At 40.5% G+C, this 18374-nt stretch overlaps 1 protein-coding gene across 1 annotated transcript in view; it reads right to left on the reverse strand.

Annotated features, from left to right (window-relative positions):
- Window positions 1-18374, reverse strand: part of ITGA8 (integrin subunit alpha 8) — a 169383-nt gene that overhangs the window by 125510 nt on the left and 25499 nt on the right. The window contains 9 exon segments of the mRNA XM_049777530.1: window positions 1502-1545; window positions 3872-3916; window positions 4932-5057; window positions 6810-6855; window positions 8058-8119; window positions 14345-14396; window positions 14398-14445; window positions 14447-14458; window positions 14460-14471. Coding sequence (XP_049633487.1) covers window positions 1502-1545; window positions 3872-3916; window positions 4932-5057; window positions 6810-6855; window positions 8058-8119; window positions 14345-14396; window positions 14398-14445; window positions 14447-14458; window positions 14460-14471 — 447 coding nt within the window.

An 18374-nucleotide genomic window follows, 5' to 3' on the forward strand; every position in this document is an offset into this window, starting at 1 on the left:
TGGGGATCCCTGAGACCAGTGGGCCCCCAAGCTCTGCAGAATCTGGCTCCCACAAACACTAAAAAATCCACTTGAATTTTTTTGTTTGTGGTCTTGTCTGCTCCTTTTTTCTAAGAAAATGCATGCTTATTAATCAAAAGTGTAGAAAAAATTTTAATTCAAGAATTTCGAAAACACTAAGTCCAAGGTCAGTTACTTGATCTCATTGTGACTTTTGTCTCAATTCATTTCTATATTTATGTTTTTTGGAGAAACTAATGAGTATGGTGCTTAGTCAAGCCAGGACGTTTTAAAAACAGTATCTCTGGAGCACAGAAAGTCCTACTGTCTCTATCCAGCCAGCCCCAAGACTATAGATAGTATATATTTAATAAACTTTAACAGCGGTTTTTTAAAATGTTTTTCTCTTCATAAAGTCAGCTTTTCTCTTCTTGATTTTTTGAGGGAATTAAATGGATAATGGGTGTGATAAGATCCCTCCAAAATCCAGCCTTCCCGGAGTCCTAGGCAGTGAGCTCTTTGGATTTAATGATCCAACTGCTGATCAAACCAGCCAGGACATTGAGCTCTTCAATAGAGTGGACCTGTTGATGTTCCCAGGGCTGGGAATGTGTGTGTGTGAAAGGAGAGGCAGGGCCCAAATTCAGATGCCAGCAGCTCACATTAAGATGGAGTACAGTTTGGAGTTTGCCTGGCACATGTCACACAGTGGCAGGACCCCCAAGGCTTGGCAGGCTAGGGCATTTTCCCCTTCAATGATGCCTTCCAAGACTTTTTAAATCCAGAGTCTAGTTTCTTGCACTGGGAGTCCAAGCATTGGGGTGGTTCTAAGCTACTCAGTTCCTGGTCTTTTGTCCAGCAGTCCTAGGATATGGCACTTGACTCTTCCCACCACATAAGACATACTCAATGCTGAAACTGAGATTGTATCACCAGTGTGACCCTCCTTCCAGCAATTTCTAGATTGTTCATAAGGACAGGGCTATTTTCAGGAGAGAAATGGCACCATCGCATGAGTGCTGGGCTTGGTTTAATGCCTTGCTGTTGCTGAACTAAAGTCCTTTAATAATTTGGAATCTTGAAAAATTTGGAATCAGGAACTCTTGTCTTTCCAGTTTTTGTTGGGACTCTCCCACAAATTAGGTAGCTAATCTTCCATCTAGTACAGAAAAATAGGAAAAAGAATAGCCTAAACAGATTTTCTTCTCTTTTATTAAGTAAAAAAAAAAAATCACAGATTCACAAGGAAAGGTAGGCATTTTTTTTTGTTAGTTTCTCTGTTGATTTGAGTAACATTTCATATTGCTCAGGGACTACTGCCTCTGTGCTTGGCTGTCAATTCCATGGTATTCAGAGAACCGTGTGGTGCCAGAGGAGGGATATGGGAGATCCTGCATGCAAAGTCTGTGCTCAATCCTTTAAATTATGTCTCCAGTCCTTGAAAATAGTTATGAGCTAAAGGGAAAAAATAGATCTTTGCATGGATACAAAAAGTACTCACGTATCCAAAATTCTGTGCTCCTCTGGGAACTCCAGCCACCAATTCTAGGGAGTAAGAACAGTCATTCAGAAGAAGCATTTGAGGAGACTCTGAGATATCCACCAAATCATAACCACCATGTTTGTATTTTCAAGAAACAAGGTATAAGGTGGAGGAAGTTTGAGGTTGCTGCTTTTCATGTATTTGGGCTCCTGCTATAGACCGAGGAACACGAAATACAAGCCAGACTTGGCTTTTGCCACTGTCCTCAGATTCCTGGTGCTTCCTTTTCTTGACCCTGAGCCCATCTTCTGAGATCTTTGCAAAACACTTCGTAGAAAAAAACCTGACTCTGATTTATCCAGCTTTCCCAGGGGTGACATTGCTCATACTAGTGAAGATAGTAACTATTTGATTTTTACCATAGAAGACATAAATTAGAAAGAGTCAGATCCTTTGGAATTGTTTATTGGCATCAGAACTACATAGCCTGGCAGCTAGAGTGTCCAAAAAGGGGGAAGTAACGGTATGCTTGCAGAGAGGTCAGAATGGCCAGCAGAAAGAGACACGGGGCTGATAGGAATTGAGAATGGAAAATTGATTGAGTCCCATGTCTGGGTCATAGAAGCAAACAGGAGGTAGTGTGCAAAGGGGGAAGAATGAGCTTTGGGTATGTGCCAGAACTGACCAAGCATACCAGCGGGGAAGGTGAAGCTCTTGAAGGAGGCTACAGGGTCAGGAAACTCTCTACACTTCAGACAGACCAGCAGGAATGCTGTCGGCATGGATAAAATATAACAGTTCTCAATAATCTTTATTTAGGAGGAATTAAATTCTTCTGGCAGCTAAAATAAACCACAGTCAAATAGAATGAAGCAAACTGATTTCCGGACCAGGCAGGGTGGTGGATTGTGCCAGTTGGGTTAGGTGGCAGCCACCACTCTTGTAACCCACAACCATTCTGGGTTCTTGGCAGTAATTGATGGTCAAAGTTAGAAAGTTGGAGCCTGCAAGGTCCACTGAGCATGGCAGTAAGGAGTTATTAAACATCGTGCTGATTAAAGATGTTCACCCTAATTGTATAAGCTCTTGAGACAGCTAAATTGCCCAGAGTCTAAGATAAATTAGCAGAACTGTCACTCAACTCCAAAATACTCTATTGGGAGAGAAAAAAAGAATCTTTCCTTAGATTCATTTGCTTGTGGCAAAACCTTTTGAGGTCTCTTCATACCAAGAAAACATTCCGGGAAAATGTAGATCTCAAGCCTCAAAAGATGTAAGTTGGACATCAGCCATACCAGGGAATAGCATGAGGGTCCTCCAGTTTATTAAATATCTCCTGCATGCTGAACAGAGCAGAAATGCTGTATGAGAGCTTCCCATTCAGCCTTTGAAAAAGAAATACATCTCTTTTTGACAGATAGGGAAACAGAATAGCAAAGTTGACTTGGGCTGGAGCAATAGCACAGCAGGGAAGGCATTTGCTTTGCATGCGGCCAACCAGGTTTTGGTCCCTGGCATTCCATATGATCCCCCAAGCCTGCCAGGAGTATTTTCTGAGTGCAGAGCCAAAAATAACCCCTGAGCACTTGCGGGTGTTCTCCTCCACCAAAACAAACAAACAAAAACAAAAATAATTCGTTCATGCTTGGTGAACAATGGAACGTAACTATAGATTTTTACTGCCTTGCCTAGATTCTATAGATTAAATGATTAAACATGTTAAGAAAAATTCTTGAGGAAAGGAGAGACAGGAAGAGAGAGAGGAGAGAGGGAGAGAGAAAAGGGAATGTGGGAAAGAGAGGAGAGAGAAAGAGAGAGGAATAGAGAAAACTCAAAGACCTAGCACATGCTTTGCATGTCACAAGCCCAGGTATAATTCCTGACCCTGCATAATCCAGAGCACTGAGTGAATACTGAGTAGAAATTTGGTAATAGCCTTGAACACAATGGTATGCGGCCCCAAGCCCCCCTCCTCATGACAAAAGAAATTCTGAGACTTGAACACCTGTGTTCAGGAGTTTAATTGTTCATTTTCCCCCACAAAATATTGTTATATACATTCCGGTATTCCAGAATTATAACTGTTTGAGTAGCCAGAGAAACCATAGCTCTCAAAGGACTTAATACATTTTACGTTTCTCCTCTGAAGTGGGGAAACAGGGAAACTACTCCTTTTGTTTCTTAGTTTTTGTATGACAATGAATGATGCTCAAGGGTTACTCCTGGCTCTGCATGCAGGAATGACTCTTGGAGGTGTTCAGGGAACCAAATGTGGTGCCAGGGATCAAACCTGGGTCAGCTGCATACAAACTAAGTGCCCTTCCCACTATACTATCACTCCAAACCCAGTATCATGCTCTTGGTAATGAAAGTTCAATTATCTCTCACCTTGCTGAGAATCTCCAGTGAATTCTCCAGCTACCACTGAATATCCTATTGAAAAGAAAAGACAGGAACCATTCATGTTGGAAGGTCATACAGATTTATACTATACTTAGAAAAAAAAATGAAGTAACTGCTAATGTTCTATTTTGGCTAAATAAATTTGACAAGTAGGGTTTTAGCCAGGAAAAAGAAATGAGAATGAACAAATAAAATTCATTCAACCTAATTGGATCTTAGAATTGCAAGATCTGTTTCTTCTGAGTGTGTTAGTACAATCAGATTTGTGAATCCTTTCGAAGCAGGAATGTCGCCTAATCCACATTCAAGTGAATTAAAGCAGAAAGTGCTGCCTTTTTGAGGACAACCAATACATTTATGATCGTAAAATCATGCAGTTAAAACCGTTCTTTGTTGCAAGAATTGCTCTTTCTAATCATCGAACAGGCCTACTTCCTTATACCTCTAAAGATGATTTCCACACATTTTACTTAGCTCTATTATGAGGTAAGATCTTAAAGCAGAATTACAATTAAATAAAGGAAGTTCACCAAGTAAGCAAAGTGCCAATAGGGCGTCAAAGCAGGGAAATCACACAATGAAATAAATGCCTTTGAGGCCCTTGCTCGTAATATCGTTTGAGAACATACTAGAAAGTCTTCTCTTTCTGCTCTTGAAATCAGAAAGTTTTTTTTATAGGCTGATATTCTTTTTTTTATTTTTATTTATTATTAATATCTTTATTTAAACATTTTGATTACAGAAATAAGAAAAGCTTATTATTAAATTTCCTCCATGTAATGAAGAAGTCCCATTAATATGCAATCAAAATAGTTTATGAGCCAAAGACTATTCTGGAGCCTGAAAAAACAACTTCTCAGGTATGTCATATGGCAGGGTTGAATGAAAAGAGAAGAAAAAAGTCAAGTGTGCACTCTAAGCTAATAGTAAAATTTTCATAACGTCTATCAAATAATAACAAACCAATCAGGAACTACAGTTGTATCTACAGTAGATGTGTTTGACTTCTCAGAACTCATAGTTGCCAAGTAATAATGGCTCTTACCAAGGTAACTGTCATCATAGGAAGCTGGGGCCACATCTGTCTGTTTTTCTCGAGCCAATTTCCTTAGAATATCCTTGAATGAGTAATTTGCAATGATATCTGCAATACTGGCAGTGATCACTTGACCTGAATTTAAACAAATCAATAATATATTGACTAGATGAAGACACACACCCTCCCTCAGTGGACACAGGACATTGTGACAACACAGACTCCTTAAAAATGAGCAAATGAGCAATGGCTTGCAACTCAATAACAAATTTTTCTACTTGCAAGGGAGAGTCAGTTACAGCTGTGTAGATAGCTTTACACACAGCAAAATGTAAGTATTAGAATGTTTTAGCTAGAGACTCTGAGATCATTTTATGAAAGCTTATTCTATCTAAATTTTTGACTCAATAAGTTGCAAAACACGTCATCTAAGTTAAAGGAAAGAATGAGCCACGGATGCTAAAATGCATATATAGAGGACGAAATTATGACCATGAAATGCAGCAAATTCTGTGAGATACAGAATTTTAGAATAAAAATGGAGGAGGGAAGGGGAAAGGAAGTAGAAGGTGAAGAAGAAAGAAGAAAACAATTTAGGGCTATCAACATCAATGTGCTAAGAACTTGGATTCATTTCTCCTAAATAGAGTTTATATTACAAGTCTTAAAATCTGATTGTATTAGAGTAGACAGAGAATGACCAGTGAATTTCACAATGAGTTTTATACATCCCCAGACTCATTATAAATAGTTAAGGCGAAAAATTATGCTCTTTGGAAGAAAACTAGATACATGGATTAATATTTAATAATAACCCTAAATTATTTCTTGATTTACAGATAATTTCCCAGATGATTTACAGATGACTTCTTCAGTCTTTTCAATTAAGACCCCAAGAGAACCAAATTGCTAAGTAGAGTCCTAAATATATCTTGCAGTTCCTGAAAGAACTGCTCTGATACTGGGGCAATCCTATTTATGCCTAATTTAAATTTCAGAATTCGCCCGTTTTCCTGTCTTGGAGATGAATGTCCCTCTCTTTCTCCTGGTGCACACATAATACTTTAGCTGTTACCATAAAATGAGTGCATATGTGTGGGTGAGGGGTTCGGAGGGCAACAGAATTTTTTATATTTATGGAATTAAAAAGAAGATAGTATGATAATAATATCCAGAGACAATAGAGATGAGGTCCAGGAGGAAGCTTATTACAGATAGTGAGGATGCAGTTAGAGCAAAGAAATGATCACAATAACAGTGAGAATTGGAAATGATCACTCTGGACAAGAACTGGATGCTGAAAGGAGAGAAAGGGATGTACCTGGTACCCTTCAATAACAATATTGCAAACCACAATGTCTAAAAGGATAAAATGGAGAGAGAGAGAGAGAGAGAGAGAGAGAGAGAGAGAGAGAGAGAGAGAGAGAGAGAGAGAGAGAATTCCCCAGAGGCAGAAATGGGGGGAACTGGGGGACTTTTGTGGCAGGAAATGGGCACTGGGCATTGGACATTCTATGACTGAAATTCAAGCATAAATAACTTTGTAACTGTGAAAAAAATACCCCCAATCCCCGACTGTGTTATGAAAAACCTTGTAACAACAGTGTTTAAATAAAGTCATAAAATAATTCTCATTGCTATATCCCCGGCTTTTGGCACCACTGCTTGCCGTAGCTTCCATCCATAGTTTCTGAAACTATAAAATGTGTGGCTGTAATATTTTCAAGTATTATTTCGATCAAGCACAAGATGATTGTGTTTGATTGCATGTGGAAATGTAAAAATATATCACACGTGGGAATATCAAAATTCTCATCCTCGAAAATATATCAGTGTTTGACACGGCTTCCATTTACCTACACACTAGTCTTTGCTCAGGAGACATACCTTGCCAGTAAAAACTTCCGGGTCCTCCCACGATCAGGTCTCCATTCTACAAAACAGAAAGAGCAGCAATTCAATAGGAAAACCAGGTGCTAAACCATGGGTCGTGTACACTGTTCTAGCAATTCACTATTCATACAAGGAGACATAAAAGTACAAGGGTATTCTCTCTGAGATGCAGGTCATTTTGAATAGACACGGGCTCATTTTCTTGCCCCCTCTATATTTTTTGCATCCATTATGTAGTGTTTTATGAAATCATTTTAAGTTGAATGTTCTCTCCCTGTTAAGTGTTTTGTTGCTGCTTCGATAAAGCAAATATTGAAATGTTTAATACTGTGCAGTTTAACAGACAAAAGGCTTCTGAACCTTGGCCAAAAAAAAAAAAAAAAAGAATTTCATTTATTTTTTTTCTCAAGGCTACAGTGATGTCTGTTCCTTCCATATATCTGATATATCTTTAAACCTGTCACCTTCCCAGGGGAGTGAACATAAGTCTTGACTTGTAAATACAACTTTTTTGCTATTAACAGACTTACCTTCCATACTCTGCAACCTTGATTTTCAGTAGATTGTGAAAAAGTGATAGATAAATCATAGAGATATCAGGATAGAGAATAAAATTCAAATGTGGAGGTGCTTTCTCTTATTGTTTTATTTGGGGGAGGCCACACCCAGGGATGCTCAGATATTACTCCAAGTTCAAATATCCTGGAGATATTTGGGGGACTATAAGAGATGTATGGGATGAACTTGCATTGACAATGTATATGGCAAATTCCCTAATCTCTGTTTATTGCTCTGGACTCTCTCTGTACTGTGTTAAAACCATGGAATCTCCCTCACAATCTCCTTAGACATCAAGAGGATTTATATGTGTGTGTGTGTGTGTGTGTGTGTGTGTGTGTGTGTGTGTGTAAAATTAAAACGAATTTTAAATCTAGTCAATTGGTTTCAATTCAGAGATAAAACTTCTTACTTATAGATCCTTGTAATCTTTTCTACTGTCTCAAGGAGTGGGAAGGACTGACCTTTTATCTTTTTCTGTGCTTTTTCCTGAGTCATTGTTGTAGAGCTAGCTTTTGTCAAAAGAAAGGGCACCAAAACAAAATCTATGAAGTTCCTTAACAAACTAGATAATACCTAAATCATCATTGTTGGTGTTTATTGAGAAAGTGGAGGTGGAAGTAGGAGTGAAAGATGTGAGGGTTTACAAAAATCAGACAGATAAAATCAACCAAAAGAATTTACCTTGTAGAACTCCAAGCTAAATCCTGCTTGACAGTAGCCCTGTCCTTCCGGGTCAGCATTGCCTAGAACGATGAAAATAAACCAGTGTTACAATTTCATCATTCCTAAGGGTTATCTCTGGATAACCGTTGAGTGGGCATTGGGCTACCCTAAGCTGTGCTCAGGGATCACTCCTGGTGGTGCTGGGAGACTGTATGAGATGTGAGCAATGGAACCTGCCTTGGTTGCATGCAAGGCAATGACCCCACCCACTGTAGTTTGCTCCAGCCCCTAAGCAAATCAATTTTCAACACTATCAGCGTTAGGTAATACAAAAATCAATTGGATAATTTCTTTGTCACAATAAATCTCCCTAGCAGAAACTGTTCCAATTGGGGTGGTTTTTTAGGATCATTGTGATTCTACTAGTCTGGTTTGAAAACTGGACTCACCCAGAGAAATAGCCTGGAGGTAGCGAGTTTGCTTTGCATGCACAAGGACAGTGGTTCAAATGGTGGCATCCCATATGGTCCCCTGAGCCTGCCAGGGACAATTTCTGAGCATAGAGCCAGGAGTAACCCCTGAATGCTGCCAGGTGTGACCCAAAAACAAACAAACAACAACAAAAACCCTATGAAAACTGGACTCAACCAGACTGTGGATTCCCATATTTATCAAAAGTCTACAAGACATGCATTCAGATCAGCATTTCTGATTTGCCAATTGTACTCGAAAAGAGTCACTACAGTTTCTAAAGTGCTTCAAGTAAACCCAGTAGGTCAGAGTGGGGAATCCTGGGCACTTTGTGGTGAGCTTGAACCCTGCACACAATTCCTCTTTTCTTTATTAAGGATCCCTGAGTGGAACCCAAAGTTAGAGGCAAGAGGAAGCGACTGTCACCACAAGAAATTAATACGCTGGAGCCCACGCCAGTTTCAGAAGTTTTTTGAAAATGCATCTGATCCGTCCAGCTTTTTCTAAAGTCTTCTATTCCCCGATAGCGAGGTCTTAGCTAGTTTGAACAGTCACCATTCCTTCTTTTTGGTAACTTCCTTCAGTTGGGAAAGTTCTTGTTCTGTTTTCTGCTCTGGATTGTTTGGAGGAGTGTTTAGAAATTTATTTATTAGTGTGCACGATTGTTTTTTCAAATCCCTTTATTTCCAAGACTCTAAGTTGCTCAAGCCAAGGGGAAAAAATGTGAATATTCCTTAAAATGATTTGTCTTCAAAATAAGGAAAGAAGTATAAAGAGCAAATACTAAGTTGTGCATATAAAATGTAATGAGGAAACAGATGTCTAATTTAAACATTGATTATAGTATTCCAGGAGGTAAGAGTCCTTCAGAGATAAAGTGGTTTATCTCTTAGGATTGTAGTTTCTGAGGGCTGGAGGAATCTGGAGCATCAATAACCATTTAACCATGGTTTTCCAGAAGTCACTCAGGAAAAGGAGGCCTCACGCTGAGGGCTCACTCTGATGTGTTGGTTTCCAAAGGGAAATGGGAGGATGTGCAGAAACCACCCAGTTCCCTGAATTGTGAATGACCTACAGAGCTCAGGACCTGTCATGAATATGAATGAGTCCATTAGCATCCTTATTGCCCCACATATCAATGGCCTGTTTGGAGGGTGAAATGAACATGCACAGCTTCCTGAAATTCTCCTTTGAAAATAATATTACTGATGTGCCTGTGCCGGGATACTGCCCATATGCTCCCGAACAAGCTGGCTTTGTGTTAATGAACTGTGAAGTCCTTAGAGAAGACAGGAAGTCTGCTGTGGAGGGACTGGAGGACGAAGATGTATTCCCAGTCAGAGCGACCATTAGAATGTGAAAGCTCTGAATGTGGCCCAGAGTTGAAGGAATTTTTTTTGTCCACGTATTAACTATTCTGTGTCTCTCTTACCTTTGTCCATCTTTCCTTTGATTTAGGAGAGAAAAAAAAAAGCAGAATATTGAGATCGGCATCATCATTTGTGTATGGAACACACCAGGAGGTGAATTATAACTCAACAGATTCAAATTCCTGGTTCCAACTCACACTGGGATTTTCAATACCATGTGTTCAGATGGGCTAAAGTATTTTTTATTGTTGTTTTGTTTTGGGCCATACATGGAGGCACTCAGGGGTTATTCCTTGCTCTGTTCTCAGAAACTACTCCTGCAGGCTCAGGAGACCCATATGGGATGTCAGGGATCAAACCCAGGTCTGCTGCATGCAAGACAAGCACCATCCCTGTTGTGCTATCACTCCAGCCCCAAGACGAGCTGAGTTTTAATCTAAGACCTCCCAGCAGCCAGGCAGAAGGGCAAGGTAAGGAGAGAAAATCCATATCAGTGATCAGCCTGAATGTTCCTGAGGTAAAAGGCACAGAAGAATGGATTCCTGTTTTTACATACAGAAGCTTATGGTGATGGGGCAAATCCTATTAAACCATGGAATGAATAATATTCCTGGGTTGCCTCTTTCCCAATCCACTCTATCTTCTATCTGAGTCAATACTATGACACTCAGCATTGTTGAAGCAAGTTGGGTGTTTAATTTATTACCTCTCTGCATGATTTATTTTATTTTATTTTATTTTTGGTTTTGGGGCCACACCGGGTGATGCTGAGGAGTTACTCCTGGCTATGGGCTTAGAAATTGCTCCTGGCTTGGGGGACCATATGGGATGCCGGGGGATCAAACCATGGTCCGTCCTAGGTTAGTGCATGCACCACCGCTCTGATCCCTTTCTGCATGATTTTTATCTGTAGTATACCCCCCTGGCTGGCCTCTTTCCAGGCCCAGGAGCACACTACCTTGAGTGGGCTGTGCACCAAATTGTGTGGGTTTTTTTTTGTTGTTTTTTGTTTTGTTTTTTTTAAACACCTTGATTACATACATGATTGTGTTTGGGTTTCAATCATGTAAAGAACACCACCCATCACCATTGCAACATTCCCATCACCAATGTCCCAAGTCTCCCTCCTCCCCGCCCGACCCCCGCCTGTACTCTAAACAGGCTCTCCATTTCACCAAATTGTGTTTTACTGGTTGTTTCCCAGCCTGGGAAGAGCCCTCTTCTGCCTCCAGCACCCTGTGCTAAGAGAAACTCTCCATAGCACAGAGCTCCAAGGCCCTTCTCCCCATCTGGGGTCTACCACCCCTGTTACTTAGCCTGGCTATAGTTTTCCTCCTAGCACTTTGAATTCTCGAAATGGGATTCAGCACTTATTAATTTGCATGCATGCATATGTAAACACCCTCTCCCCATGTAGATTCCTTGAAGTCAGGGAATTGTTTTTGTCTTGTTTGGCACTGTTTCTTTAATGTAAGTCAAGTCACACTCAATGGGTACAGAAAGGATGGGTGTGAATAAACATTTCTCCATACAGAAGCTCAGAGACATGAAAACAAAAATGCTCAGGAGTCCTTCTCAATAAAAAAAAAATGCAAATATAAACCATAGATCACTTCACACTTGTAATAATGGTCTCAGTCAAAAAACTGGTTGCATGTATGTGTGCGTATGTATACAAGATTGGTACATCCTCTATGCAAAACCATATGGCAGGTCCTTTAAAAGATAAAAACAAAAATTTCTTAGGATCTAAAGTTGACCAGTTAAAGGCATCTTCATGAACAATATAAAAACACTAATTCAAAAGTTGCACTTCTGGGCCTGGAGAGATAGCACAGCGGCGTTTGCCTTGCAAGCAGCCGATCCAGGACCAAAGGTGGTTGGTTCGAATCCCGGTGTCCCATATGGTCCCCCGTGCCTGCCAGGAGCTATTTCTGAGCAGACAGCCAGGAGTAACCCCTGAGCACCGCTGGGTGTGGCCCCAAAAAACAAACAAACAAAAACAACAAAAAAACCAAAAAAAAAAAAAAAAGTTGCACTTCTGCGGTTTGTAGCAATAGCACAGTGGGTAGGGTGTTTGCTTTACATGCGACTGACCTGGTTTGATTCCCTGGCATTCTATATAGTCCCCTGAGCACACCAGGAGTAAATTTCTAAATGCAAAAGCCAAGAGCAACCTCTGGGCACCTCCTGTGTGTGCCCCCCACACCCCAAGTATCACCCTTTTATGCTCCTAGGAACAGTATTTTTATGGCCCAAACATGGACTGCACCAAAATAGCCCATTCACAGATGTTGGGGTAAACAAGCTGTAGCCTGTATATTCCAGGGAAATATATTCACTGTCAATTAAAAGCGACAACATCCTGCCTTTGGGGGTAGAAGGAGTAGAACTGGAGGTGATTATGTTGAGAAGTGAAAGTCAGTTAGCACATGGTTTCACTCAGAAGTGAGAGAAACTGGCAATGAAAGCAAAGAAACTGGCAAGAAACAGCAGGACTAGACTGGGTGAAAACCATAGTATTGGGAAGAATAAGGGTAAGTTTGAGGTGGAGGAAAGAGGGCACTGGGAAGTTGGTGGTGGCTGTAGTGTGTTATCATTTAAAAATGGTGATGGTGAGCCCCTGAATTTTTCTAGATTATAAATGATACACATAAAATTATAATAGTATAACATTAAGATATTATAAAGCGAAGTTTAAAAAAGAAACCACTTGCTAAAGTAGCTGACTTAAATATCATTTTGGGAAAAACTGTGTTTCTTTGTACATTATTTTCCTAATTAAAAAAGTAATAATCTTGTAAACCAGAAATAGGGAAGCCTGTATAAAATGAATGCATCATTTGAAAATCACTATCTTGAGGGAAGCCCCGTCCTTAAATAAGACTTTAAAATATGTAAGATTTCAAATAAATCTTTCAAATAAGATCTCAGTTTCACCAATGGCTTATCCAGCCAACATGAGTAGAGATAGATTTATATATTTCTGAGTGTTTTTAAACAGAAAGTCCATTTTTTTCCTAGTCCAATCCTCACTCAGACCCCATCAGTGTTAACTGTTCCCCTCCCATCCTTTAGAAAGGATCTAAACTCGACTTATTGTGTTAATCCATTGACACCCACTGATCCATTTATCATTTTATTTTTAATACTACCTAAGTTGATCTATAAATTGCAAAAAGAAAATTTAGGGACTGTTGATCTGTAAATTGAAAAAGAAAATTTAGGGACTGGAACAATAGCCCAGGGAATAGGGGCCATTTGTCCTGCCTGCAGCAGACCCAGGTTTGATCATCCGCATCCCCTACAGGGTCCTCTGAACATACCAAGAGTAAATTTCTAAGTGTAGAGTCAGAAGTAACCCCCTGAGCACTCACCAGATGTGACCCTTAAACAAACAAACAAACATGCAAACAAAAAAATTCACCTAAAATAAAAAATGCTTTTAGTTTTGGTTCAGGACCTCTCATTTGGAATTGAGTTATTAAAAGAAAAATCAGTGTTCCCAAAACCCTGTCATTCCCTTGATCTTCTTTCCTAATGCCGTTTGTTCCCCCACCATACATCTACCCCAGTATGGTTTTATGAATAATCAAGAATTTCTTTTTTTGTTTGTTTGTTTTTGTTTTTGGGTCATACCCTGCAGTGCTCAGGAGTTACTTCTGGCTCTACGCTCAGAAATCGCTCCTGTCAGGTTTGGGGACCATATGGGATGCCGGGATTCGAACCACTGTCCTTCTGCATACAAGGCAAATGCCTTACCTCCAAGCTATTTCTCTGTCCTCAAGAATTTCTGACACCCCAAAGATCTGTATGACAGGTAGAAAATTGGAAGACTCAAATAATTTAGTTAGCGAGTCTTGTTCTTTCAAAGCTCTGGGGTCTACACTCTTTGAAGGTTCGGAAGCATTCCACAGAGGCCCAAAGATGACTCTCAAAGGCTTGCTTCTGGAATATTCCAGAACTGCCAGAAGAGGCTGGAGATGTAGGGTTATATAAGTCTTTTGGGGACATAGATTAAACATCTACTAGAAGAAAATAGGGCATTGTGGATAACAACAAGCCAAGGAAGCAACAGCTGCTGAGAATACAAGCTGGAACTGAACATTTCTGTCAGCCACAGTCCTGGGGTCTCTCAGGCTAAATACACTCTCCTAGCAACTAACAAGCTAAGTGGACAGTTAGTGCTCTTGGGATCACAGAATGGACTTTGAAAGAGAGCTGGAAGCCCCTCCCCAAAAGAATCTAGTCACTAAAAACCTGAAATTTGATCAAAACCTGGTAAAGAACCAGTAGAGTTTGATGTCTTGTTTTCCTGGCTTAGCAGGAAATCCTGGAAGAAGCCAATCTTGAACCACCATCTCTTCTCCCCACTGACATACTGATTTACCAGGGTGCCTTGAGATCCCCACACTGTCTACACCAGCTCAAGGTCAAGTTTCAAAGGGCATAAAAAACACTTACTGGTACGACACGGAGAGTACTCAGCGTAGGCGCTGAAGTTCTGAATCGCTACAATAGCAGGTGCCAACAGGGTCCTTTTCAGCTGTTGGCTTAAGCGTTCTCCCAGTGATACAGGAGGAGCACAGGCCTGAGAAATGTCAAAGACAACACACATGTCTGTATGGGGTTTTTCTTTCTTTCTTTTATTTGGTCTTTGGGTCACACCCGCAGCGCTCAGGGGTTACTCCTGGCTCTATACTCAGAAATCGCTCCTGGCAGGCTCGGGGGACCATATGGGATGCCGGGATTTGAACCACTAACTTTCTACATGCAAGGGCAAACACCCTACTCCAGGCTATCTCTCTGGTCCCGGTGATTTTTCTTTCTACGTTTTATTATATGAAAAGAAAAAAATGATTTCTGAAGGTACCAGATTACTAAGTTATTCATCATTGAGTTTCAGATATATCATGTCCAGTATGAATTCCATCTCTGTGTTCAACTCCCTGGCATATGCCCTCAGTTCCTCTCCCGATTCCCAGCCTGGGACTGCACCCCTTTTTTATTATTATTATTATTAATTATTAAATTATTATTATCATTGTAGGCACAGTGACTTACAGTCCTGTTACTGATTAGTTGTTTCATATATAATAACTTCACAACTTTCATTTTACATCTCCTGCTTCAGAGTGACCTCTTCCCTCTCCCATGGTCACAGTGACCCCCTCTCTCCTCCCACAAACTCCCATTCTTCTTTGGGATCTGCATCCTATGGATGACCAGTTTTGTTTTTCCTGTTGACCTTTGACATTAGTGACTTTCCTCTGATCTTCTTTTGTTACAGCCTGTGTCTGAGATTGTTCTGTGTCATCTCTCTCCCTCTGCCTCATTTCACTCAGCAGGATCCTCAGCACTTTTATCCATCGAGGCAGCAAGTTGCCTAATTTCAACTTCTCTTAAGCCCCAGTAAGTATTCTCTCGTGTAGACATACCAGAGTTTCTTTATCTAGCATACTGTTCTTGGACACTTGGGTTGTTTCTAGATGGGGCTATTTATTGGTGCATCAGTTGCCAATAGTAAACATAGTTTGTAACCCTGTTGTGTGGACTCTCCACTTTTATCACTGAGTGCAGCTCTTCAAAAAATTTTTTGAACAGCGCGCTTGCAGTTGGTCTTGCTACTAGCTTTATCACAGAATCCCGGCTCTATTGCTTAGTGAGTGGTTTTTGTTCACCACAAAACTAAAGGGAAGAGGAAACAAAATTGTTGAGAAAGCTGAATGGCTGTGTTCGTTTTAGCAACTTTATAAGATTGATCAAAGAGACTATGAAAAAAACACATGTGAATGACCCAAAAGTCATTTTCCAAGAGCACTCACTCTGCCTGCAGTGAAAGGCTCTGCCAGAGATGGGGAAAATTGACTGAGATAAATGATGGAGGACTGAGTCAATGGGTGTGAAGGAAATGAGTTATTAAAATCACTCCATAAATGCTTTCTCAGTGCTACACAAAGCCAGACCCTGAAGGAGAGGGAATAAAATGTTTCTTGCTCATTTCCAGCAAACATACAGCTCACATGAAATTAAAGAAAAGTGCATATGTACTATATCGTATTTACTGCACACACATTTGCTCAGGCATTGGGACCCCTTTTAAAATGGTTTTAACTGCCTACAGCACTTAACATGGGGCTTCTGCATATAAAATGTGCTCAATAAATGTATGCTGGATTAAATTCAATGCATGCCTATTGGGCATGTAACTCTGCTACTTCAACTAGTTCTTGTGAGTTCATTGTTATGGTATTATTTTATGGCAAATAATGATCAGAGAGCAGAAAACTTAGCTGTTGCCTGATTTACAGCTTCTAATTTAAGGAATGTTTTCTGGAATAAATAATACATACTTTGTGATGTCCTGTCTTAAACACTGTAGGAATAGATTCTGGACAAATGAAGGGGTTGGTCTAAGCTAGTTCTATCCCAAAATGTTAATTTATACAAAGTGTAAAAAAATGTAAGAAATGCCAGAAAAAAATAGTGACACATGATGAAATATCTAATATTTGAAATAATACAGAGTAAATTCGAAGTCATTCATTTTGCTAGCATCAACCATAAATAATGTATAGAAAATAGGAACTTTTCATGGGGGCCAGAGAGATAGCATGGAAGTAGTGATGTTTGCCTTGCATGCAGAAGGACAGTAGTTCGAGTTCCAGCATCCCTTATTGGTCCCCTGAGCTTGCTGGGGGGCGATTTCTGAGCGTTGAGCCAGGGAGTAGCCCCTGAGCACTGGCAGGTATGACCAGGAAGGAAGGAAGGAATGGAGGGAGGGAGGAAGGAAAGGAAAGGGAAGGAAGGAAGGAAGGAAGGGAAGGAAGGAAGGAAGGAAGGAGAGGAAGGAAGGAAGGAAGGAAAGGAAGGAAGGAAGGAAAGGAAGGGAAGGGAAGAAGAGGAAGGAAGGAAGGAAGGAAGAAGAAAGAAAGAAAGAAAGAAAGAAGAAAGGAAGAAGTAAGAAAGAAAGAGAAAGAAAGAAATTAAGAAAGAAAGAAAGAAAGAAAGAAAAGAAAGAAAGAAAGAAAGAGAGAGAGAAAGAAAGAAAGAAAGAAAGGAAGAAAGAAAATAGGCACTCAGAATTGTATCACTTTTATTAATTGGGAATATATTTTTGGTCTTAGAAATACATTAGGGCTTGAGCACTCAAGCAATATTGTGGGGGGCCCAGGAACATCACTTTATTTCTCACTTCCCTTTTGAACACAAGGCCCCAAGATGTACCTCTGAAGCTCTGCAGTGTTGTGGGTGTTAACAGAGTCTCTGGAGAATGCTCAAGGCCTCAGAGTTATGGGCATGCCATATATTTGGCTCTAAGCTCACATACTCTTGTCTTTTTACTAGACATCATCCACTTGGAATATCTGGAATCCCAAACAGCAGATAATTCTGGGGATCAAACTCCAGGCCTCAGGCTTGTAAGTCAGATCCTTTAGCCACTGAGCTCTCCCCAGCACTGTCTGTCTTTTTCATTTTCAAAATTTTGTGATCATGACTGAATGGCATAAAATTAGTGGGACTATAATTCAAATGCATGCCTACTTTTTAACCTCAACTCACTCATGATTCTTGTGTCCACATCTTGCCAGATCTTTTTTCTCTTTTTCTCTGCTGTAGACAAAGGCACCCATTTTGCAACCATTTTGCAGAAAAAAAGATATGCCTCTTCTTTAAGATCTGGTGAGGAGAAAGTGGCCCTTCATCCACACCACAATCACCAATCAGTACCTTCTAATCCCAGGGCCATTACGAGTCAGGTTTATTGTTTTTTTGGGTTTTTTTTTGGGGGTGGGTGCACACTTGGCGGTGCTTATAGTTTACTCCTAGCAACTCAGGAATCACTCCTGGCAGGTTTGGGGGATTAAATGAAATGTCGGGGCTCGAAAACTGTGTCAGCTGCACACCAGGTAAGCATCCTACCTGCTGTGCTATTGCTCTGGCCTTCAGGAAAGTGGGCTTGCTACTACCCTTTGAATATCCCATCCACCTCCTCCCACATTTCTCCAGCTGCTTCCACATCACTGACCATCATCGTTTCTCTTTTTTTGTTTTGTTTTGTTTTGTTTTGTCTTGTTTTTGGGTCACACCCGGCAGCGCTCAGGGGTTACTCCTGGCTCTAGGCTCAGAAATCACTCCTGGCAGGCTCAGGGGACCATATGGGATGCCGGGATTTGAACCACAGACCTTCTGATTGCAAGGCAAATGCGTTACCTTCATGCTATCTCTCCGCCCCCCCCCTTTTTCTTCATCATCGTTTCTGTTTATGGCTCAAGATCAGTAATGCACTTGGTTTTCATATCTGTCATCTTTAATCTGGAATTTTCTTTCACTCAATTTCCATATTGCTTTGTCTTTTTTCTCATCTCAATTTTGGGGACATGTAGTTCATTTAATCTCTAGAAAAGCCTTCAGTCTTTCCAACTGATGACCCTCTTTCCTTGTCAGTGAACTTGGGCTCAGGGGTTTGGACAGAATTACTCCATCTGGGGTG

The sequence above is a fragment of the Suncus etruscus genome, chromosome 7, assembly GCF_024139225.1.
Source record: "Suncus etruscus isolate mSunEtr1 chromosome 7, mSunEtr1.pri.cur, whole genome shotgun sequence".
NCBI lineage: Eukaryota > Metazoa > Chordata > Mammalia > Eulipotyphla > Soricidae > Suncus > Suncus etruscus.